Source organism: Berghia stephanieae, chromosome 1 (genome assembly GCF_034508935.2).
Source record: "Berghia stephanieae isolate SIO BIC M18660-M18661 chromosome 1, UCSD_Bste_1.3, whole genome shotgun sequence".
NCBI classification, from domain to species: domain Eukaryota; kingdom Metazoa; phylum Mollusca; class Gastropoda; order Nudibranchia; family Aeolidiidae; genus Berghia; species Berghia stephanieae.
The window spans coordinates 65,153,332-65,178,433 of record NC_088360.1 but is presented as its reverse complement, the minus strand read 5'-3'; the positions used below and the strand labels follow the sequence as shown (position 1 = coordinate 65,178,433).

The window sequence follows — 25,102 nt, the reverse complement described above, 5'->3', positions numbered from 1 at the left end:
AATAATAATAATAATAATAATAATAATAATAATAATAATAATAATAATAATAATAATAATAATAATAATAATAATAATAATAATAATAATAATAAAACAATAACAACAACAACAACAACAACAACAACAACAACAACAACAATAATAAAGAACACAAATAAATAGGCCACAAGCTGAATTAACTCTAGTCACTTTGCACTGAAGGAATAATAATAGAATGGATCAAATGAAAAACACATTGTTTCCCATTAATACTGACAATTATCTCAATGTTATAGTGGATATAGAAAATTGTATCTCTGACATTATTGACTGAATGTGTTGCAATTAACTCAGGTTAAATGAAATCAAAACAGAGGTGTTACAAATTACAAGACATGGCCATGTATACCTTTCAACGCTCTGAATCAACATATGATTGTGTAATTCCCATCACTAGGGACCCGGTGAGAACTAAAGAAGTAATATTTGACACCAAATTAAACATGTCTGCCCATGTCAATAACCTAATTAGATCCTGCAATTTTTATCTTAGGGAGCGTTCACATATTACGTCATCAAAAATTTGCCCTTTTTAGACCCCCCCCCCCCTCCCCCAAGTCATCACTTGTCATCATTGACCTGACCCCCCCCCCTCCCCCAACAGATGATGACGTCATCTAATTTAATAAAAACTAAAAGATAACTTTAATTTCACAATATTTATATTCATTTTTCAAACCATAAACATTGATTATCAACGTTTGATAAAACACATTCAGACATTTTATTAATTTCAGAAACTGTTGATAATTTATGTTTTACGATACAATGGGGACATAAAATTTAAATTTGCAAAGATAAAATCTAACAAACATTATTTAAATTAGGCTACTTGGTGCAGGTGCTATTTAAAAAATTTCAGAAAGTGTAATTTAAAATAGTATAGGAGGCAACTTATTTTATAGCATATTAGTCTTTTAGTGGAATGAATTTCTGTTTCAATTTCCAAACATAAAATTAATTGATTCAAAAATGTTTCTGCCTTGGACCTCTGGCAATGTACTATAAATAGTATCATCAATTTCATCTTCATCGTCATCACTTTCTCCCATTTGCTGTTCTTCTTGTATGCCGCATTTTCGTGAATGGTCTTTCATTGCTGTGATCGAGGAGTGATACAATGAACATTTAGGGCAGCCCACATTCCAATTTTGCTTGCAGATATGCTTGCTGCCTTTGCACGCCATTGGATGATCATGTTATCAGCTTTTTCTCTGTCCACAACTTTATTGGCCTTAAGCCCATTCCATAATGCTTGGGCCTTTGCCAATGCAAGTTGGCGCTTGTCATCAGGATGTGCCTTTAAATAGGCATCAACAAACTTTTCATAGAGATGTGTATTACTAATACTATTACTCATTATTCAGATGAAAACTCCAAAATAAATTTAATAAACTAGACACAACCAAATCAAATGATTGATGAAGAAAACTTTTCAGAATCAAAACTGAATGGTAGCAAGCAGTTTGAGCAGTTCAATCGGTTTTGATGATTCCATCATTTAATTAATTTTTCACCTTTTTGCTAATTTATTTGGAATGCCATTTTTGAAGCTCTTGCATTTAATAAAATAGGCCTAATTTGCCTATGTTTTGATGACATCATCTTGGGTCTGACCCCCCCCCCCCCCCTCCCCCATGTCAACACATGTCAACATTTGGTAGACCCCCCCCTCCCCCCCTAGCTGATGACGTAATATGTGAACGCTCCCTTAGATCTATTTCTGCTATTAGAAGGCTTCTTGATATTAATACTAGTTGTCTCTACAATTTTTAGTCGCCTTGATTATTGCAATAGCTTGCTCAGGTTGTGATAATAATGTCATTAATCAAATCCAAAAGATACAGAACAAAGAAGCTTGATTGGTAACGTTAACTAAAAAGCGCGTGAGCATATTACCCCTATTTTGGAGTGCCTACATCTGTTACCTGTAGAGATCAGAATTGCATATTTTAAAAATTATCCACGTTTTCAATTGCTTAAACAATTCTGCTCCTGTCCACCTTCAATAATTTATCCACTTATATGAACCCAGTCGAAATTTAAGACCTGATAATTTAAATCTGCTAAGATAACCCCCAAAATCTTTAGTTTTTCAATGAGATCTCCTTTGACCACCAAGCCCCCCCCCCCCCCCCCCCCCCCCCCCAACAAAACCCCCCAAAATATTTTTAATTAAAACACACCAAAAAAAAAAAAGAAATTAAAACAAAAAAAAGAAAAAATGGTAACCAAGACGGCATTTATTTAACAACTTTATTTATAGGGAAACAACCCATGATGATACGATTAGTCTGCATTAGCAAACATTGCAAAACAGGAACTTGCTTTAAACCGAAATGGTTTAGAAGGTCCCCAAAATTTCGGTTTAATGTAATTCTACTGTATTTTATTATAATATATATTATTATCAATCAATATAGTTTTTAACTTGTCAGTTTAATATATGTGTATGATATATGATGTGTTGTTGTAAAGAACCGGTGAAATTCTTTGATTGGAACCAGGCGATATATAAATTCATCATCATCATCATATTATTAATATTATTATTATTATTATTTTATTATTATTATTATTATTATTATTATTATTATTATATTATTATTATTATTATTATTATTATTATTATTATTATTATTATTATTATTATTATTATTAATAATATTATCAATTATCATTATCATCATCAACAATATTATTAGTATTAAGTATATCATAAATTTAAAGGCTACTACATTTCTCTCACTTTAGTCACAAAATCATTTCTGATTTGTGATTTTTTAAAGGAATATTTGGGTTAAGATTAACTCTTTAGTTGCCACGGTCGCCGCACGGCGACCAAAAAAAAAAAAAGGTCGCTGAGTTGCCACGGTCGCTCTACGGCGACGAGTCAATGACCGCTATTATCGAGGCGAATAATTAATTCTACGAGCAGTAATTATACTGCTGAACTGCCATACATCTCACTGACGGCTATTGACAGCATTTTCTCGTGCATTCATGATTTAAATTCGATTTTTACATTGTTTTTATCGTACTTTTCCGTTGCCAAGGCTTTGTTTGTATTCCACTAGGGAATCAGATGAAGAGATTGATGTGTATAGACATGATAGTGACTCAGGAGATAAATTTTTATCAGAATTGGAGATTACGGACATTGAATCTAGTTCGAGGAGTGACGAGGGAGGGTCAGACAGTGATTTTAGTGATGTTCCAGGGGTTTGTGGGGACAATTTACAGAATGTAAACAGAAGGGGGCGTGGCACAAATGCTCGAGGTGATGGTAACCAATGGATATGGAATGTATCGACACATGAAGAGACTCATAATCCAGCTGAATGGCTCATTGAGGTTGAAAACAATTCTGGAGCAAGGGATGTTGGGTTTAATGAAGAAAAGGTTATCTTGTGAAGTATTTTCAGCTTTTTCCCCCCGATGTTTTGGGAGAGGAAATATGTTACTTATTTTTTCTCCCTCCCACCCCCCACACAAAGAAGAAAAAACCCACAGTAAATGAAGAGATATCAATATGATATTTTCTGTCCTTTTTGTTCAATCATTACTCAATAACATACAACAATAAAAAAACATTTTTATTCATATATGGTGGAGATACAGGCCCATAAACACAGACATACATGAAAAATGAATATTAATTAGATATCCAAGATGGCCGCCAAGGTAATGTGACCTAATTTGCATATCACATTACGTCAAACTGTACCCACATCTATTCTTATATACCTATGAAAATATGAAGTATGTGTGATGATTACTTTTTTTTTTAGTGATTTTTTTTCTGAAAGCACACAATATTCGTCCATTTTGGCCAAAAGGCTTGGCAACTGGGATTTCTTTTACTGCCAGGATGCTTGGCAACTAAAGAGTTAATCAGATAGGTTACCTAGAGATGGATTATAAAACCAATCGAGTCAGACATCAATGGAAATAATCTGGATCAAAACTTTATCAAATTGGTTTTCTTGTGGCATTACGTTCATATTGATGAATATAAAGAAATAGAAGGGACATTATGTTTTATGCATTTTCATTCCATCCTCTATACTTAGTCACATACTAAAGAAATATTTTCTGCCTTCCTCTGACCCCATCCAAAAAACAATATAAAGTTTACCTGAAAATTCGGAGAACTCTTTGTCTGTGTTGATATTTTTTCCAGGTATAATATACAACAACAAATATAAGGAGAGTTCCAATGACTGAGAATATAACTGCACTTAAAAGCCCCACTGTGCTAAACTTCTCTGACTTCAGCACCTCCACTTTTGCATTTTCATTGCGCCTTGAATTTTCATTATGATTCTCATGTTCACTTAGATTATTAATCTCCCCACAAGATTTACCTGAAAAGAAAAAAGTTTCTTACTTTGGCATTTGTGAACATTCTATCAACGTATTATACCAAGAATGTAAAAACCAAAAACTTGGCATTTTACAAAGCAGACTCTCTCTCTCTCTCTCTCTCTCTCTCTCTCTCACACACACACACACACACACACTCGTAGATAGATAGACAGATAGATAGATAGATAGATAGATAGATAGATAGATAGATAGATAGATAGATAGATAAAGAGAGAGAGAGAGAGAGAGAGAGAGAGAGAGAGAGAGAGAGAGAGAGAGAGAGAGAGAGAGAATGCTCCGTTGTAAAATCAATAAAGGATAAATAACAAATTTGTGACAATGCACTCACTCTCCACTCCTTGAAAAATGGATTGTAGTGCTTGCAGATAAAACAATCCAATCCAGTGCTGACACATACTTACATCAAGTTCAAGTCAACATCTTCCTCTTAAAAAATTAGTCATTGACATTCCCCTACATTATAAACAGAGTTTATAGCAGAAACTCTTATAAGCAAGTTTTATATATATATATATATATATATATATATATATATATATAATATATATATATATATAATATAAACATTTGAAATATAATTAAGATAGTTGACTTCTACAACGTTGTTATCGAGCGTTTTTCATCAGGAAATACTTCCTGATGAGAGCAACGCTCGATAACAACGTTGTAGAATCAAACTATCTTAATTATATTTCAAATGTTTAAAATAGCTCCTTTATACTAAAGTTGAGCCTATTATTCAGGTTTTGTTTTATAAATATATATCATATATTATATAATATATAATATATATAATATATACTATATTATATTATATTATCATAAATTTTATAATAATAGTAACCTTTTATACTAAAGTTGAGCACTATTATTTCATGGTTTTTGTTTTATAATTATATATATATATATATATATATATATATATATATATATATATATATATATTATATATATATAATATATATATATATATATATATATATATATATATATATATATATATATATATCACTGCGTGGCATTTTCCCCTCTGAGTGGTATTTCAGTGCTAGGTCAACCTGACCCCATTAGTGGGGTCAGCCCATGGGTGGAACAGGTAGCGGTCAGTAGGAATCTGTGATGCCGCTGATGGTAATTAATTGTTGCAATATTTTATGGTATTGCTCAGTTGCTAACACAAATATGAAAATTGTTCCCTCACCACAAGCAAAGCAAAGGTTTCTTTCATCATATGCCATGGTTGATAATAATTTATCCTCTTAAGGCTGCTCATAAGAGAGGTGTCAATTTAGTGGTTTTTGAGCTATCAATGAAATTAATTTGTTGCAATTTGCATATCAATAATTTAATTCCCAGCGGCAGAAAATGATTGAAACAAGCATCATTATAAAGTAAAAATGATGATCTTGACACATGCCAAGTTTTGTTGTCCGGGCAGTAAAACCTTAAAAGATATGAATTTTTTATTGTAAATTTCTTATTTGGCATGACTTGGTGAGATCCTTATTTTCTCTCCCATAGTACTCCATGCCATGAATTATGTCCAAATATCAGTTTAGGAATAAAATATAAACCATTAAACGAAAATAATACTAATATTATTTTTTAAGCATTGAACTGATTTAAATATTATAAGTTTTGGGCACATTTGAAAGTCAACTTTTAAATGGCTTGATAACTTTTTTCTATACTTAAATCCCTTACGATTCAAGTCAAAATTATATTTTTTTTATGACTGTTAGGCATTATAGTTTGAAGATGTATACGGTACTACTTTTGTGTGGTTGTCTCAGGGAATGCCGACTTTATAGTGTCATATAGGTGTCAATGTTTAGGGTATTCTTGCATGTTGAATAAGTAATATAATGTAAGTTCAAGTTCTCCTTTTATGCACAAGTGAATGTGTTAACTTTTTATAGACTGAAGCGTCCAGATATATATATATATATATCAGTGATTTCCCAAAAAATTAAATGATCTGCTGTGTTATGCCTGTGGTGTTATACTGATTTGACTCTGACTGTTATTCAATTGTTTTATCTCTAAATTTGACTGACTGGAGTTCAATGGTATATCAGATGACTTTATAAGACAATGACTAAATGTGTATTCTTGGAGGAAATGAGATGATTCTATATAAACTATATGGACAGTGTGTTCGTTTTGAATGTAGTTGGTCAATAAGGAGAAAAAGGTTACTACTTGGAATAAACTATATGCCCTCATACTTTTGAATCCTCTTTTGTCCACATACTATGTCCGTCTGTTTGAGCAAATCATTTAATTTAACAGTACCAGTGCTTAGTGTTAGTTGTAATTGATGATTGATACTGCAATATTTGTAGCATGTCCAGTAACCTTGTTGGGTGATTGATTTTTTCTTGTAAAGAATCATACTTTATAGGCAGATTGATAGTAAATTGAGATATTGACATCATACACAATATTAGTTTTTAGTCTTTACTGGTCAATCAAATATTATCTTTATGAGTTATTTTACCACAATCATATCAATTTACTGTTATGATCAACACAACTGTTTGAGAGGAACGGAATTGGTAAAAACAATATACAGAACTTACAAAACCATGAATAAATCAAGAAAATCAACTGCCAATATGATAATATTGCACAGGAACATAGATGCATATATGTACTTTTGATATTTATTAAAATTCTTGAGATACTGCCGCTGAGTTTTGAATAGCAATTTTTTTATTTAAGTGCACCATAATTTACAAGCACTTAAAATTAGATCAACAATTTGTGATATTCAAAGAAAACTATTAACCACAAGAATGTCAAATTTTCACTGATGTTTAGAAAGACAACTGATATTTCAAATCAAAATAATGAAGTGAAAGAGTCTGTTATTGTTTTCCCGCTATACAGACATATTATAAGACCATAAATATCCATAATTGCCCCCATTGGACACGGCACTGCTTGATACCAGTTGAACTCCAATGACCTCATGCAGGTAGCGAGCAGGGAGGGTTATTGGTCCCTTGGGAGTTCCAACTGAAATAGCGCTGATTCCACACAGTGATATATATATATATAATATATATATATATATATATATATATATATATATATATATATATATATATATATATAATATATATATATATATATATATATATATATATATATATATATACTGTATATGTCCTGATAAAGGCATACGCTCTAAAAAAACACACTCCTTCAAAAAAGGCTCTTTACTCATTTACTCATGTGTAAAAACGTTGACGCTGAGTTGAAAAAAAAAATATGGTGTCTCGCGCATCTTAAGTCCTTCTGTTGACTGGGACTGGGACACCTTGTACTTTGTTTGTGGTTATTGATAAAAGCTCATATTCAAAACAGACAATAAGGATTGTCACGTTTACAGGACAATGTACTAGGTCAGCAGCATGATGACCAGTTCCTATCAACGTCACTTTAATTTTTTCAATATATATATGTAGTGAGACTTATCTACCCATTCACTGCTAGGTGAATAGATCATTAGTAAAATAAAACTACCCTGAGTAGGGATTTAGTTAAACATTTTGAGAGCAGGTGCTGTAAATGCAACGCTTCCTATGCAAACAAAAGCTATGTAAAGCATTATAATTGCTGTTATCACTTCTTACCAAAAATGAAGTCAACAATATTGGTCTTTGTAGTTCGGTCACACACAATAAATGCTGAATAACTCTGTCCAATGTGCAAATTTTTTAGTAGGATGAGATGATTCTTTGCGTTGGGATATATGTCAATAATCTCTGCATCTAGCTGACCAGTCTTGTAAACAGTCAATTCACACAATTTCTTAGACTCGATTACATTTTGCAAAGGAGGATTCCAATACAGATTTGCCGAGTTTCCACACGATGACAAAAGGGATAAGTGAACATCAGGACTTGGTAACTCACTAGCTTCAATGTATGACATTGCTTAAAAAAAAAAAATTAGAACATTAATTAATGAACCTATGAATACAAAATAAAGTGAGTCTTTGAATAATCAAAATAAAAACAATCATTAACTTTTCAAATGCCATATAGTCATATAGGGAATTTTAGATTAGTCATACTTGAGCCTGCTACACTGACAGCTAATAACAATTTCAATGGACAAATAAAACAAAAAAACAACAGTTACTAGTTTTTGTTTGTTTTTTGTTTTGTTTTGGGTTTTTTGGGGTTTTTTTGGTTTGGGGGGAGGGGGGAGGGTCCGCTTCAGTATGCAATGACGGGCCAGTGCCTACTAGTCTCTAGTGCGTTACGGTGAATAAATACAAGTGAACACATTAGATAACAGCTCTTTGTAAGAGTTACAGATGAAATGGGAATTTTGTTCGGTTATCAGCAAAAATTTTCTTCGGTTATTCTGTAATTTCTTGTCAGTTTACCGATAGTTGATTAACAAAGACAAAGAGGAAGAAATGACAACATTTTGATTTCCTTGCGGTTTAGCAATCTTTTCGGTTTATCCGGTTTTTATGTATTACTCTATATGATTTTCTTAGTGATTTTGATTGTCTTTAAATGAATGTCCTTTACTTTTATAACACTTTTTTTTATGGAATTCTTATCATCCAGGATCAACAAATGATCCTGGAATAAATATAACTTTTACCTTACTCAAAATCCACAACTTTGACGTACAGGTGAGCTGATATCGCAATAACAGCCCAATCTAACGCCATAAAATTTATATGCCTTCATTCTACAGATATTCATCATCATTTCCATTACTTTTGTTTTACAATCAAAAGTGTTGAACATTTTAAAATATTCTCTTCAAAATTTTCATTTGCTTAAATTTATGTATCAATTTCTTCATGGGTAATTCCTCTTGCTTTTTAACACCAATATATAACTACGATTATATAATCAATGAAAACTCTGTTAATAAACGGTATTGTAGTATAAAAATGTTTTTGATACACAAAATATCTGCATTACTACATTAATTTGAAATTCAGAAAAAAAAATCAAGCAAAACAGCAAGAAAATTGTATCATTCACTCATCATCTAGTATCAGTCAAGGACTGGCTAGATTCACCTGGCGAACTTAACCGAAAGTGATATGCGCGCTGGTGACCAGAACTCCTGAGGGTGTGCGATTTTATTATAAGAAGAGTTGACTAAACTACTACCACTACTACTGCTTGAGTACTATCTGCATAGGTAAACTTGTTATACTGAGGAAAGTGCACTGGCACATCTTTTTATAGGCTAATTATTTGTATGATGTGCCTCATTATATTTTTATCTAATGATTGAATGTATTGTTTATGGACACATACAAAATCACAATTGGAATTTCCTGATACTGACTTATGATTTGGACCTAGCAATTTCTTTTGGGCTAATCCTATATGTACTACGATTACCAATATTCTGCCTATTCGTACTACTACTAAAAATAGAATTTGCTTAATTACATACTATAAATAGGACATTTTATACTGATAGAACCGCAATAAAGAGAAAATAGTTTTGGAAAGGAGAGAGAACAGATGTCAGCTTGGCGTTTTAATTCCAACATCAAACATTTGTTTTTTGAAGTTCTTTGGTACATAAAGATTGGGTTTGAAATTTTATTGAAAATCAGTCAATCTTTTACCAATTTAGTAAACAATCAATATCAAACAATAAAAACACAAACTTTACTAATGATCACTACTTTACTGAAAAGATAAGTGAAACCGGCCTGTTTGGCTAGGGGGGACCACGATTTTTATTGTTAAAGATTAAATGGGCTGGTTTTTTTATAAGGAGACTACAATTTTGGCCACCCGACTTCCCCACTCCCCCCTCCCCTGCAACGTTTTTCCAACCACGGGGACTGCAGACTTTGTTTGTGTTGCTACGACTTTTCTCAATAATAATAATAATAATAATAATAATAATAAATAATAATAATAATAATAATAATAATAATAATAATAATAATAATAATAATAATAATGCAATTTATCAGCCACACAATACAAAAATAACTTTTTTTTTTTTCTTCTAAAATTTACTCTCCATTTTACTTGTTTGCATTGTTTCCGTTTTTGTTTTTTTGTTGGTTTTTTTTTGTCTTTTAAATTTCCTTTTTATTTGTTGTTTTAAGTTTTTTGTTTTGTTTTTTTTGTTTGTTTGTTTCTTTCTTTTTTGTTTTCTGTTTGTTTTTTTTTGTGTTTGTTTTTTTTTTTTTTTTTTTTTTTGGGGGGGGGGGGGGGGGGGGGGTTCTTTTTGTTCTTTTTGCTTTGTTTTGTTGGGGTTTTTTTGTGTGTTTATAATGTGTTTGGTGTTTGCTACCAAAACTTGTATTGGTAAATTGAGTATGTTACTTTTATCCTTCTTACATCCAACACAAAACCTTTGGTGTTTTTATTTTTTTTTTAATAAAAAATTTTTAATGTTTTTTTTGTTTTTTTTAATTTTCTAGTGTTAGATTTGTGAGTATTCTCCCCTCTTGAACATTTTGTAATAGTAACTAACACACAAACACACGACATGTTCCATTTTTTCAAATTTGTTTTGCTCAGATTATCTCCTCTGTTTCTGAGAGAGCCCCCTCCCCTTTTCACAATAATTTAAATTAAGGTGAACGGCAGGATCTATTAATATGTAACGAGAAATGTTCATGTGGCTTATTCTAGCTTTCGTATAAGACACCTTAATTCTAAATATTGGGGGCGTGGAAAGGAGGGATTGTCAGAACATCTAAAAAAAAAAAAAAAGAGGTGAGAAGGTATATTAACAATTGCAACATAATTTACTCCTTTTGAAGGCAAGTTTTTTTTTAAATGTTAATTGGCAACAATGGGATTCGAACCCACCACTATCGTCATGTAGAACATCACCATACCAGGTTACCACGCTGACCATATATGAATGTTGGTGCACTTTTATTTATTTATACACAACTGCAAACACCTCAACTAATTTTATTGGGACAACACCACAAGAAATGAAAATATTTTAGAATATGTTATTGGAAAGACGTTTTGGGGGATGAAGGGGCAGGGGTAAAATCGTGGTCCACCTATCCAAAACAAGCCATTTGAGTTTGTCGATCATAATCGTGGTCTCCCTAGAAAACTGGTCAGTTTGGCTAAAGTTAAAGAGTCCATGATTGTGGTCTCCTTAGCCAAATAGACAATCGTGGTCTTCACATATATTTCCGTGGCCTTTTGATTTTTAAAAAAAAATGTTTTTAAGGGTTTTACATCTTTTTACCAAAAGCGCCGTTTTGTTTATGAAACAGTAGTGTTGGGTTATTTGATCGCTTTTACCCGATCGACGATCGAGCGCCAAGCCACGATTCAGCATCCGATTTCAATGCCGGAAGAGCGAGTTAGTAAAACGATCAGGCGGGTTGTGAGCTTGAGACGATCTTGACACGTGAGACGATCTTGAGACGATCAGGATCCGAGCGAGCGGAGGGGTAAAGAGTGTTTCGAATCATTTCAAACGATCACAGTTTGCCATCCGATACCAATCGCCAACGTTTGCACACGGTAGTCTGTGGTTCTTCCACAGCCCTCACTCCTTGTCAGATTTTAGTAAGTGTGTCTGGGTGGCAGGGAAATTCGTATAGATGTATCACGCGTGTGTGACAAGACTTCATTAAACCTACTGAAGTTTGACTATCACACACACACACACACACACACACTAAGGCTATTTCTATGACACACACGCATCCATCTATCAATGAACACTCCTACAGTAGTGCGGCTATGTGGTCTAGTCATGACGTAACTATAGTACTCTAGTCGGCCATGGGTCTAGTGCATTATAATGGTCTAGTGGTATGACACCCGCTTTCGGAACGGAAAGTCCTGGGTTCGAGCCTCGCGCTCGGTGCATAGTTGAGTCTTTGGACAAGGCTCTTTACTCACATTCACCGTACTCAGGTGTAAAACGTTAACAGCGTTGTCTTTGTCTGAAAAATTGTAATATCGCCTAACAGGTGGCATGTCCCGTCCTACATATTAAATGTTGCTGTTGACCAGGGACCCCTTGTAAAGCGCTTTGATCACAGTTAGTGGATATTGTAAAGCTCAATTTTCTAAAGTAAAACATTAGCTTTGAATATGGAATGTTTCAATTTTAGATGTCTGTGTATTCTTTGTTAGTTCCCATCATCATCATCATCATCATCATCAGGGGCAGCGGTACGGTCTTTGGTTGGCACCCGAAAGGTACCGAGTTCGATCACCCGCCGCTGAGTGGTCTTGAGCAAGTCACCTTGCCCTAACTAAATTTGCAGCGCTGCACTGCGGCTGTCGCTTGGGTTATTCCAGTCTTCCCTTAGAATAGACCCGAAAGACGAATCTCCTCTATGGGATGAATAAAGGGAATTATGTTTAATATATTTATCATCACCACCACCACCACCACCCTAATAATAATGGATAAAATAAATATCAACACATTTCAATGTTATAATCAATTTAAAATCAATCAGTACTCCTAAAAGACCCCTTTGATTTCTTTGTCTAATTCGTTCCATACTTTTGGAGTCCCGACAAAGAAAGATTTTCAGCTAACTATAGTTTATATATGGGAACATTAATCAGTCGTTTATATTGGAATCGGAGTTGTCTAGCAGGTGTATTAGTTCAAAGCGCATTTCCAAGGATTTACCATGCTCAATGAACTTCACAATATTTAATTTAATTTATTCCTCCGGCACGCCATATCGACCATACATCCATTTCGTACAGTAGGTACCGATCGCCGTTTGGAGTCTTTTTGTATTAAAGCTCTTTACAATACCCGTCATTGCTTATAAGATAAGAATACATTCACACCTGAGTCAAGTGCCTTACACATGGACTTAACGTCTGGATCACAATTTTCAACAATTACTGTCACTCATCCGGTCATTGACAAGGCTTGATTTTGTGACAAGAGACACTGTACCACTGAGCGACCGAACAAATAATCACCATCTGCGCCATCGTCATCATCATCATCATCATCATTATCATCATCCTCATCACAGCCGTAACAGCCAGCAATACCACAATCATCATATTCGGGTCCGGTCTATCCGTGTGTGGGGGGGGGGGGGGGGGGGGGGGGGGTGGAACCTGCTAAAGTATTATCATTTTTTAAACAGAAACACGATAATCATCATCATCATCATCGTCATCCATTGTCGTCGGCATCGTTATCATCGTGTCCGGGCAATCCGTGTGTGTCTGGGGTGGAACCTGCCAAATATTATTATTATCTACCTACCTCATAAAAACACACCATTCTTGTTCATTTATTATTCAAATAATGAAAGGGGGGGGGGGGGGGTCTCAACCCTTTCACCATCAACAACTATTTGATGGTGTGTGTGTGTGTGTGTGTGTGTGTGTGTGTGTGTGTGTGATGCGACGAACGATCATAATCAAGGCTGCCAGACAGCCAGATTTCTTCTTGCCCAAGTAGTCAAATAGACCCCAAATAGCCAAACACCACAAGCATTCTGACTCCCTTGAAAAACTCATTGGTTTTGATTAACAAAACAATCGGCTATAGTTGGATAAACTTATCTTTTCATTTTTTTAAAAATGAATAATAATAGAAAAGCGTTTCTTAGTACGGTAACCAATTTTGAACTTGGCCATCTGGCAGCCCCCATCATAACCAGCTGCAGTCAAGCCAGCCACAGACATAAGAGACTGTGAAGTTTCCGGTGGCAAACGAGATACTCGTGTTTTCTTTTTTTTCAAACGAATCACTGCTCGATGACGTCACTGACTCGAAACCCGTCCGAAACCAGCTCGATTTTAGAGGACTCGATCGAAAACCCGCTCGATTTGATCGTTTCAAGCTCGACCCAGCACTATGAAACAGAATGACCGGAGAGCTACAAGTACAAGATAAATTTTACCTTCAACACAAAAGAGTGTTTGTTAGGAGTACAAGTAGGGAAAGGTGGTATGTTTTTCTTATTTATAGTTGTACGACAAATAGTCACTTCGATTCCAGTTGCGCTGGCTTCCGGCGACAACAGACGTGTTGTGAATGTTTACCTATTTTCTACACATATTTTTATTCATTTATCATTCAATCGTCGGAATTTACGCCTAATTTTTATTCAAAATGGATGTGAAGTATATATTGTTCCTGATTTTTATATTTATTAGTATATTTATAAGCATAAATGGTGTTTTAGCCTGTGATTTTGCTGCCAAAAGCCTATCGATAACTTATACTCCAGAGACTCTCCGATCCCTCCAACCCGTGTCACCCCCACCACCCACTATTGACACATCGTTTATTAAAGTAAGAAAGAGGGGGAGAAAAGGAGGAATAAAAACAAAATTTAACAGACGGCCTTTTCGTCCATTTTTACCCTGTGTAGTGACAGGAAACTCTACAGGAAATTCCATTCCTATTAAGAAAGGAGTCCGTCAAGGGTGTGTTGCCTCACCAGATCTGTTTAATCTATACCAAGAAACAATCATGAGGGGCATAAATAATATGGAGGGAATAAAAGTAGGAGGTCACAACATAAATAATATAAGATACGCAGACGATACGGTACTCATTGCAACATCAGAAATCCAACTTCAAAAGATTGTTGACAAAGTGGTAGTAGATAGTGAAGCCAAGGGAATGGAAGTGAATATCACCAAAACAGAATGCATGGTAATACAGAAAAACCCCGAAAACAACAACACCTGCAATATAACGATTCACGGCGAGCAGCTTACCAACGTAGAAAGTTTTAAATACCTAGGTTCAATAGTGACAACAGATGGAAGATGTAACCGAGACATACGAGCAAGAATAACTCAAGCCAAACACAGGCCTTCATGGACCTGGGAAACATTTTGAAAAACAAACAGATGTCGTTCGGGATTAGATTCCGAGTCTTGAAGTGCTACTTGTGGCCAATCTTGTTCTACGGATGCGAAAGCTGGACTACAAATGCAGAAACACAAAAGAACATTGAAGCTTTTGAAATGTGGTGCTTGAGAAGGATGCAGAGAATATCGTATACCGCACACAAAACGAACGAAGAAGTGCTAAAACAAACATACCAACAAAGGAAACTAATGCCCTTAATAGTGGATCGACAACTATCCTTTTTCGGACACATAGTAAGGAAAGATAAGAATGAATACCTGGCAAGTTGTGGAAAAATACCTGGTAAACGCGCCCGGGGAGACAAAGAAAAACACTCATAGACCAACTGAAGGGCTTCACCAACCTAACAATCCAAGAGCTGTTTGAAAAAGCAAGAGACAGGGAGGAATGGAGAGAGATAATTCATGCAGTATCCGAAGCCTGGACCAGGCATGGAACCTAGAAGAAGAAGAAGTGACAGGTAATGTAAGATCACTGAAAAATAAAATTGATGAACTGTTTTCACTGTGTCGTTTTAATAGTGACTATCGTCAAGCCTCCATAATAGCGTTAACAGAGACTTGGCTATCTCCTCACATACCATCATCATGTTTTAATATTGAACAATATTCACTATTTCGAGGAGATCGGACTAATGTAAATAAACGAACTGGGGGTGGGGTGTGCACATATATTAACAACAAATGGTGCCACCCCAATAACTGTCAGGTAAAGAAAATGTATTGTGACGATTATATTGAATTTATTACTGTTTCGTCACGACCATATTATCTACCCCGGGAATATACTCATGTCATCATCATCAACATCTACATTCCACCATCATCAGACAACACCACAGCGAAAAATATTTGAGGAAAGAAATACAGGACATTCAAATTAAGGCATCCGATGCCGTATTGATGGTCACTGGCGATTTTAACCAATGTAACGATTTTACTCTCCCGGGACTTCATCAATACGTGGACTGCGAGACAAGGGACAAAAAAACATTAGATTTATTCCTGTGTAATATTAAAAATAGTTATAAATGTTTACCCCGTGTCCCATTAGGTTTATCTGACCACTGCATGCTCTTGCTACTCCCCACCTACCGCCCTGTTTTTAAACGTGTAAAACCAGTAAAGAAAAGTGTACAGATCTGGAACGGAAGTGTGTGTGAAGATTTGCGTGGTTGTTTTGAATGCACTGACTGGAATGTTTTTATTGAATCATGTGATAGTGTGGATGAGCTGAATGACTGTGTGAGTGAGTATTTAAAATTCTGTGAACAGCTAGTGTCTTGTAAAAAAGAAATCAAATATTATCCTAACAACAAGCCTTGGATAACAAAAGATCTAAAACTTTTATTGAACCAAAAGAAAACTCTCTTTACTAGTGGAAACAAAAAAGATCTGAAAACAAAACAAAAAGAGATAAAGAGAGTAATATCTAGTTGTAGAGACAAGTACAAAAATAAAATTGAAAAATGCTTTTCTTCTGGGGATATACGGGACACGTGGCGGGGGCTTAAAACTGCTGTTAACTATAATCCAAAGCCCACGATTATATCAGAAGATATCGAAATTGAAACTTTAAATAAATTTTATTCACGTTTCGACACAGCAAACAAATTTGATATTGAAAATGAAAAACATAAATTACACAGGGCTTTGGAAGATGAAATGACTATTGAGGTCAGTGAGGAGGAAACGAGATTCGTATTTTCGAAACTAAACGAAAGGAAGGCTGCTGGGCCGGATGGATTGAAAGGAAAACTATTAAAAGAATGTGCCCATCAGCTTTCCCCCATTTATACACATATTTTTAACTGGTCCCTCCAATGCGTTTCGATCCCTGAAATTTGGAAAACTTCAAAAATTATTCCTGTTCCAAAAAAAGAAAAACTTGAAACTATGAACGATCTCAGACCTGTTGCACTGACTTCAATAGTCATGAAATCTTTAGAAAAACTTGTTCTTGTTAAAATTAGGAATCAGTTTATGCCATTGAGTGATAGTCATCAATTTGCTTACAAACCAGGACGTGGCGTAGAGGATGCCATTTTGCTGTTTACAAACAACATCTACAGGCATCTAGATCACGCTAGGAGCTATTGCAGATTGCTTTTTGCAGATTTTTCTTCAGCGTTCAATACAATGCAACCTCAGTTGGTTGTTCAAAAATTGACTAGTCTGAATTTAAACAAGTATATAATTGCTTGGGTGCTCGAATTTCTTACGGAGAGAGCACAATATGTTCAATTAGGACAAAACAAATCTTCCTGTATAACTACAAATATTGGTGCTCCTCAAGGTTGTGTATTGTCCCCTGTATTATTCACAATATACACGAATGACTGTAGAAGTCAAAACCTGAGTGTACCTTTAATAAAGTTTGCAGATGACACCGCTCTTCAAGGCCTCATAACAAATGGCAACGAAGTGGCTTATAGGCAAGAAATTGATAGATTTGTGTCTTGGTGTGATGCCCACCACCTAGAGCTTAACATAAGCAAGACAAAGGAGCTAGTAATTGACTTTAGGAGAGTGAAGGAACCGATAGAACCGTTAAAATTAAAGGACCAATTCGTCCAGCGAGTTCCTCACTACAAATACCTTGGTGTAACGATTGATGACAGGCTCAAGTGGGATGAACACTTGAAAATAATTAGGCATAAGATGTGCAGACGTACATATTTTTTATCAAAACCCTCTCAGTTTAGAATAGATAAAACCCTCTGCACATTATTTTATAGAGCAGTAATCGAAAGTGTTTTGTCATTTTGTATAACAGCTTGGGGAGGCAATTGCTTAGCAGTGGAAAGGAACAAAATAAATTCAAATATTTAAAAATCCATTAAACGCTATATAAATGATGTTGACGATGTAGATCTTTTATACGAGAAATTTTGTATAAATAAAATAACTAAAATATTAAATGACCAGTATCATCCACTAAGACCATCAATTATTATGTCAGAAAGAAGTGGTCGCCCTTTCTCTATTTCAACGAAAACAGAGAGACACCGAAAATCTTTTCTGCCGTCCAGTATTAGGCTTTATAACAACAAGCAATAATCATTTTATATAATTATTTCTCATTTTTACTTTTTTTAAAATATAAATATTAATTTATTAATTTATTTGTTTTGCAATCTTTTCAATTTTCAATTTATAGTGACAGTTTTAACTATTTTACAGTGTTGAAATTATTCATATTATAAAGCGCAGCTCTGGTTATAGAGCTGCTCCTTTTTTATATATATATACATCCTATTTCCATTGTATTTTTATCTTATTGTGTATATTATAACACGTCTGTACAAAAAATTTCCTTTTTGGGATGCAATAAAGTATTATTATATTATATTTATTCTCTGGACATAAACATGGATAACTCTTACTTTCTCCCCCCCCCCCCCCCCCCCCCCCCCCCATCCTTTCTACCCCTTTATCTCTTTCCGTATTTAATGAATTCCATTATAAAGCAATAAATTCCATTTACTTACCTGTATGAATAAGAAATCCCAAAAGAATCATATTGCAGGGCAGATTTTTTATAAATTGTGAATAACAAATTGACAAAGATGTATGTAGAGGAATCATCTTGCTAATCAATAGTTCTTGCCACACATTTTTTGAATGTTGATGAAGAAGTGAGTGATTTCCAGTTTTTGGCCATGCCAACGATAGTGACAAGATACAAGATGTGGGCAAACCATGAACATCAATACGGGAAGCGCAAAATCATTGTCTGTAATAGTGAAAAAACATAGTGGCGGTGGTAGTAGTAATGATGATGGTGATGTGGTGGTGTTTGAGGTAGTGGTGATAGTGATAGTGATGATGATGTGGTTGTGGTAGTGGTGGTAGTAATGATGATGACGACGAGGTGGTGGTTGTAGAGAAAGAGGGAGTAAAAGTGACTCATAAATATAGTAGGGGGAATTAGGTTAAAAAAAACCTTGAATTATGCAAATCAGGGCTGAAAGCATGAAAATTACATATGTTGTAGAATATGAAAAATCCTATAATTTATGATATAGAACCACTCTGAGAGATCAGTATTAGTTGAGATACAAGGTTTTTAAGATAAGAAAATTTTGAAATGGACGACAAAAATTTCTTTCATTGTTATTGTGTAAAAATTCAAGGCAAGCCGACCCAAGGTTGTTTTACGTCATTGGTGACTATTCTTAGCGTCGAAGCGGATGTTTTCCTTTCCCTTTACTTTCGATTCACGAACCATACAAATTATTTAATCGTAAATATTACTCAATTTCACTTGTTTTAAAGGACGTCTAGCGAGCAATGTTCTATAATATGAGATTTTTCTGCATTTGATTTAATAAGTATAATCAATTGCTCTAAAACGGACAGGAAGACGAGCAGAGGGGTAGTCAAAACAGACTAGCAGAACAATTAAATAAATGCCGATAACCGGTGTTGACAAAGGACAGTGCTCCTTCTCTCTCCCCCCCCCCCCCCCCCCCCCCCTCCTGTTTTCTTTTCTTTCCTATATATCTTTGCTATAATCATTTTACCATTTTATGTGAGTTAAAACATATTTCGGTCAAACTTGATGACAGTAAAGAGTCGGCATGCCACTTAAATTATATAAGAACGCTCTAATCATCATCATCATCATCATCATCATCATCATCATCATTATCAACCACCATGATGCTGTATTGTGGCAAGTTATTTACCTCATGGGGACAATGGGAGAATGTTAATGTTGTACTGTTGTTCCTAATGTAAGGCACTGCAAACATTTTGCCAGCTGATGATGGGTCTTCAACAGAAAGAACGAAAGAAAGAAAGAAAGAAAGAAAGAGAGAGAGAGAGAGAAAGAGACAGAGAGAGAGAGAGAGAGACAGAGAGAGAGAGAGAGAGAGAGAGAGAGAGAGAGAGAGAGAGAGAGAGAGAGAGAGATGAAAGAATATTGCATATGCCTAATAAAGTAATGCGTTTGCATGATTTCAGATACACATACAATAGCAAAAAGAACTGCTCCCAGAGACTGGGACAGTGTTTGATATGCCAACAAGATAACCCAGACCGAGGAGGTATGACAAAGGGGTCGGTCACCAGTTCAGTCCTTCACGTCTTCACTATTTTAACGACTGTTGAAACGTAAGCATCGTTATGAGTAGTAGAAAAAAAAGCATATTACTCTCTCTCTCTCTCATATTTTCCCCTTTGTATCTCTAATTTCTTTTCTCCCTCCACCTGTCTCTTCCTTTGTATTTTCCACTCTTTATCTTGCTATCATCCTCTTTCATTTCTTCTCTCTCTCTCTCTCTCTCTCTCTCTCTCTCTCTCTCTCTCTCTCTCTCTCTCTCTCTCTCTCTCTCTCTCTCTCTCTCTCTCTCTCTCTCTCTCTCTCTCCCCCCTCCCTTTCTCTACGTCTTGAAAAAAACGATGCTAATACAACTCAGATACCTACATACACTCAGGTCGACAGACAGTTGTGCAGTCATACACATACACACATAAAGTCAGATATATATAATTTACGCTTTGTACAAATGTACGATTGTGGTTTATGTTTAAAACCACCACGGAGTTTGGAATTATCTATGTTTTCTGTTTTTTAAACTATGAGAAAAAATTGTCTTCATTGTGTACTTCGGTGACTTTTACGAAACAATTACTGTATCCCAAATATAAACGGCTATTACTATGGAATGATTGACAAGTCCATTTAGAGACGACGTAAGTAAATTCTCCTACTGTTTGTCTTTAAATTGAACCAAGTTTTATTGCATTAGATTGTGTCGTGTTTTTGCAATTTGGGGGTAAAGTTAAAAATAAGTTAATTATTTCTCAAAATATTAGTAATTTATAAATTTATACCATTATACCAATTATTTTCTAACTATTTTCATTCTGTAAATTTCTTTGCGTTCATGACCATATCAAACTTGGGATAGCAGGTTTACAAAGTAAACAAACACATGTAATGACTGTGAGTAACAATCATTCAACAGGTAATTGTTACCGTGACCCCGAGGTCACGCCCCCACAAAGGAGAAGGGGGCTGACTGGGTGGTAAGGCATGCGGTCAGGTTGAGTTCACTGAACAACTAAAGGCACGGCTTTTCGTTTCCGTGTACCATACATTTTAAAAATGGCAGGGTTAAAAATTAAGTCGCAGCGCCAATTGTCATGAATAGATTTCTCAATCTAGTTCACGATATATGTAAAATAAAGGAAAAATTCAAGAAAAAGTCTCCACTGAAGTGGGCGTTCTCCATATATGTAAAGGACATATATGGGTAGTTAAAAAATGCCATGTATCAAGAAATCACACGAATAGTCCGGGAATGTCCGACCGGTAATAAAAACAGAGTCAACACTTGATCAAGACTAATTTAAATCAACAATCCATAATGAGTTTCAAAGTAAGAAGAGCTTGGGAAATGAATGCAACCCCGTTTTTATACCCATTGTGACGTCACAAACTCAGGGAAGAAATAACATATAACAGTGAACTAAACTCACAGTGACACCCAACAGGTTACCCAACATGAAAACAATTCAATAGCTAAACAACAACAAACATTGAAACAACAATAAATACGTTCCCACAATAGAAAGCTTTTCTAAGAACATAAAACACAATGTTCAAATTCAAGGAGTTTTCAGTTTTCATTTTTCAATTTCTGATAATATAAGGCTAAGGAGGCCGCGGGAACACTGCAAATAAAATCAGGACAAAATATATAATTAAAAATTACATATTCTGATAGCGTGAGACAGGCAGCAATCCTACAGTCTAGTCCAAAGTAGGGGTATTGAGTAGGGGTATGAGCTGAGTCTGAGTCAGTGTGAGTGTGTGTGAAAGAGGTGGGGGGAGGATGGATGGGACATTTATCCCTTGCAACGTTCTGTAAAAAGAAGACGGAATTTAAAAAAAAAAAAAAAAAAAGTGGCGGAACTGGAACCAGGATTCGAAACCACAACATCGATTCTGGTAAAACTTCCAGGGCAGAAGACTAAACCATTCGGCCATGAAACCCACTTCGAAGTCGACGCATATGGTGTATGTAGTAACAAATGATAATGTTGGTTAATTTTAGGTTTTTATAGATATTTTATTACCTTTCCTTATTTCTATGTGCATTTGGAAACATTCCAATTCCATATTCTGCAATTTGGATAATTGTTTAATCATAGTGTTTTTATGCACCTCCGCTGACGGTGTATCTTAACGGATCGTTTTTATATTATACACCTCCGTCACGCATGCGCATCCCACCCAATTTCATCAGCGATATTGTGTTTCTGTATTTGGACATGGCGAAAGTTATATTGTGATATCTGTAGGATGTTTTTGTTAATAAATTTATATAATAATGATAATAATTTAAAAAATCGAAATATAAAACCAGAAAATAGAAGTTGCATTGAAAGTAAAATAATATTTTAGGAAGACCTTATTAAATGTGTTGAACGGCCAGATGGCTCCGTACCTTGAAAGTACCGGGTTCGACTCCCATTGTAGACATTTTAAAAAAATATTTACTTTATTTTTGTTTTATTTTTTTTGTTTGCCTTTTTTTTTCAACAACTTTTTATCATGTTTTAAAAAAAACTTAGATTTTAATTTTCTAAAATTATTTATTTATTTGAGATCAGTGTATTTGTGTGCCATGTTTCTTTTTACTTTTGATTTGTTAAATTATTGTTATTATTTTTTAATTTATTGTCATTGTATTATAAACATACATGGGTAATCACTAAGCAGCGTGCTAAACTACAATCTAAAACTATTTAAACCACATGGACGTATGCAGCAACATTTTCATTAATTTACCATCACCGCCAACGGAGGTACATAAAAACGGTGCGTTTTTGTACACCTCCAATGGAGGTGCGTAAAAACGGTGCGTTTTTTAACACCTCCAACGGAGGTGCATAAAACCGCCACCTTGTTAGAGCGGAGTTTCAAGACAGGTGTCTGGGGATAACGAATTTTCATTATCCCCAGACAGGTGTCAGGGGATAATCACAGTACAGCGGAATTTCTTCTGAACTCTTTATATTTATATCAGTTCCATCCTCTGCCTCGTGTCGTCCTCCCCTCTGTATGTGCACGCACATTGGAGTTTTGAGTCCGAAGAGCCAGGGGAGACTATTAAGACTCGAGTCTGAATTGCCACTTCGCCATACCAATGTAAATGTAATACCACCAAACCACTAAAAACTTGAAAAACAAAAAACCCGATCTCTAAATCTCTAGACTAGACTAGACTATCTAGTCTAGACCCTACCTTTCAATTATCTGAGTGGTCGATGCGTTGCAACCTGATCTGTCAGCATTATATAATCGCCCTGTTGACTGGTGCATTCAACATCTGCCACTAACCAACCGTTTGTTATTTAAATGATTTTTAAAATACAACAGATTGGGAATGTCATTTACAACCATCACTCTCTCTTGTCTTCGGGAGCCTGGTCTATTCTGTCTTAGTAAACAATAAGGAACCAGGGTTGCCAGATTATTTTTCAACAAAATGCCAGGGGAAGACAAAAAATGCCAAAAAAACTCAAAAAAATGCCAAAGTCTGTTGACTCCCACCCCCACAAAGAAAACTACTCACTTTTGATAGACAATTTACTATCATATCCTGGTGGCTTGCGTGTTTTCTTTTCTTTTCTTTTTTTTTTTTTTTTTTTTTTTGAATTATACTAAATTTCCTGTTGGGGTAATTTTTTTACCTACTGACTACTAAGTGGAGTGCTAAACCACTACACCACGGTTGGATTTTAAGAATGAAAAAGAAATACATTAACATGAAAGGTAAATACGTAAACAGTTAAATAATTATTGACAATTAAGAAAACTTACTGTTTCGTGTTTCTTATGTTTTTTGTTGAATCTGGTTCAAGTGCAGAATCCAAAGAAGTTATAGAGAAAATTCCAAAAAAAAAAATTAGAAACAATATCCATCACTTGTTTATATTCCAATTGTTCATTCATCAAAATAAATTAAAATAAAAACTAAAACTTATCCTATGATAGTCAGCGCTCGTGACCACCATAATAGGATTCAATAGTCGTACCGTCACTTCCTTCCTAATGACGTATGGTAACTTAGTAACACTGGCTCTAAACTATCGGAACAATGGCGGACGCCGTATGAAATATTTCTCCGGCGAGCTTAAAAGCGTATCAAGAGGGAAAAAAACCCATCAATTTTATCATGTATTGACTTTTACACATTCTGATCACAAGGCATATGAAAAGGGAATGAAAAGTTCTCGCCAGCATGAAGAATAAAAAGTAAAGATTTTCTTTGTTTAGAACCAATATGGCCGCCGTTGCCGGGCGCGTGACATCAGACTACTGAATCCAATTACATACAATTGGAAATGTGCATGATTTCATGGCGAACCATGAATCCATTAATTCAGCATTGTCTTCAATAGATGATGTTTCATACATCCTTGATAACAAATCTAACATCTCTTGCGTGACTTTGAATTGTTTGCAGCATTTGCCTTTGAAGAAAAGATGTGTCTTAATTCTGATAATAGCATCCAGCGAATCTAGCCCAAGTTTGTTCCTTTGTTTGGTCTTAGTTGCATTGACAACTGAGAAAACCCTTTCAATCCCCGCGTTGCTGAAAGGCGTTATAAGGCAAGTCAGTGCATACTGGGCTAGTTCTTTAAACCCAGGTGTGAAACAGACCCCTTCCCAAAATGTGACCGTGTCCGTTGGCAATCCCGTTTTCTTGAACGCTGGTTCATCATTCCACATCACAAATATCAGCCGCCTATATTGCTCTTCAATTGCCTCACAGTGCTGCCCC

The 25,102-nt window shown here is 35.0% G+C and overlaps 1 protein-coding gene across 2 annotated transcripts in view; it reads right to left on the bottom strand.

The window, feature by feature from the left end:
• Window positions 1-23,776, bottom strand: part of LOC144979468 (uncharacterized) — a 30,578-nt gene extending 6,802 nt beyond the window's left edge. The window contains exons 1-4 of one of the 2 annotated variants that reach the window (XM_078926134.1): window positions 23,561-23,776; window positions 18,791-19,035; window positions 8,073-8,375; window positions 4,181-4,409 (exon numbers count right to left, since the gene is read on the bottom strand). In XM_078926134.1, the coding sequence (XP_078782260.1) occupies window positions 4,181-4,409; window positions 8,073-8,375; window positions 18,791-18,887 (629 nt within the window). In that variant the 5' untranslated portion in view covers window positions 18,888-19,035; window positions 23,561-23,776. The remainder of the gene's footprint in view (window positions 1-4,180; window positions 4,410-8,072; window positions 8,376-18,790; window positions 19,036-23,560) is intronic. The other variant, XM_078926143.1, reaches the window with a different exon arrangement.
• Between the last annotated feature and the right edge of the window lie 1,326 nt (window positions 23,777-25,102).